General features: G+C 29.8%; 1 protein-coding gene across 1 annotated transcript; it reads left to right on the forward strand.

Annotated features, from left to right (window-relative positions):
* Nucleotides 1-1,022: 1,022 nt before the first annotated feature.
* Nucleotides 1,023-1,337, forward strand: LOC120090574. The gene has a single exon (XM_039048303.1). The coding sequence runs from the start codon at nucleotides 1,023-1,025 to the stop codon at nucleotides 1,335-1,337; it is 315 nt and encodes a 104-aa protein (XP_038904231.1).
* Nucleotides 1,338-1,655: the final 318 nt, after the last annotated feature.

Here is a 1,655-nt window from a genome sequence, read left to right on the forward strand (position 1 = left end):
GAAGTCTATCAGTTTCTATCCTGTAATTTTTCTTTTTATTATTTTTATAAGTAGTTTGACATTTTTTTTATCCGTCTCTAAAAATTATAACTTAGATTTTCTTTAAAAAAATTATTATTATCATTATTATTATCATATTAGGGTCAAAGATTCAAACATTTTGGCATTCTTCGGTCCGTGAATTAGAATGATGGTTAAAAGTCCAACATATATTTGTGTAATACTATTATGTATCGTTAATTAAATTGTTAAGCTAACCCTGCGTTCAAAAGCCTTGAAGAAATAAAATTGCATTAGTTTTAATAATTCCACAAAAACAAAAAACCCATAAATTGTTATAAATTTCAACTAGATGGACTAAATTAATTTCTATTAGAATTTCACAGGCTACTGTTACAAACTAAACTTTATGCATAAAAATAATTTTTAATATTTTTTTTAATGAATCCAAATATAATTCACACAAATTCAAATAGTTATTTTCTTTCAATAATTATTGAGAATTTGATTTTTCAACTTATTAAATGAAAGATACTTAAGTGAGCATAAGTTTAAACTTCTTAATTTAATATGAAAAGTATTATATCGTATGTCACACTCATCTTTACGTAACTCGTATAGTACAACTAAAATTTATCGACAAACAATTATTTAAAAAAGAATTGAATTACTATTTTTCTACCACGTAAAAATAAGGACTGTATGAGGATGAGCTGCACCGAATTCTCGTCCATTTTACTCTCATTTATAGTGATTAATATTAAAAATAACACTTTATCGGAAGAGTATATTAGGTGATAAATTTCAGTCAAACATTTTTCTTGATAGTTTCCATATTTTCACGTGATAATTAAAGAGACGCTTTGGCTTGACTATTCAATATACGCCAACAACCATCATATTTCCATCCAAATATTTATATATATATATATATATATATAACACCATCATATCCTTTCTCCTTTAACCCAAACTTCCCTTGTTCTTTAATTATTTCTTTCTCAAAAGATTATATCTTCGTCATGGGAAATTGTACGAGCAACAAATATTTGGCTGAGACGATGCCGATGAGCGATGAGGACGAGGAGGCAGTGGAGACAGTAAGGAGGAGGCTGGTTGTCCATGATGGAGCTCGGAAATGTTCGGCGAATACGACGACCGAGCTGAAGATCAGGATCACAAAGAGAGAGCTGGAGAAATTATTGAGCAAAGTTGATGTGGAGGAGCTGCCAGTGACGGAGCTGTTATCGCAGTTAATCGATGTCGGTGATGCGTTCGAGAGTACTCACCAGCGATCATGGCGGCCTTCTTTGCAAAGTATTCCAGAGGTGAATTGAGCAACAGATGTTAAATCTTGTAAATATTTCAAGAATATTGAAGCGTAGATATCGGGAGTATTTTGAACCTATTTAGAAATATGATGTGTAATGGAATTTGATATACGACCATTTGAGTTGAGTTATGCTCAAGTTGAGTTGAAGTATATAAGGATGTAGGTTTTAATTTTCTCTCTATTATAGTTTTAAATAAAAGTGGTATGTATAAAGAATGTAGTCACATGTTTTAGCTAACCAATTAAGGTTGCTCAAGTCTATGTATTTGATATCATCTTCTATGTAACAAAGAATATAAATAATAATTTATTTATATAATTT

This window comes from Benincasa hispida, chromosome 11, assembly GCF_009727055.1.
Source record: "Benincasa hispida cultivar B227 chromosome 11, ASM972705v1, whole genome shotgun sequence".
Lineage (NCBI taxonomy): Eukaryota > Viridiplantae > Streptophyta > Magnoliopsida > Cucurbitales > Cucurbitaceae > Benincasa > Benincasa hispida.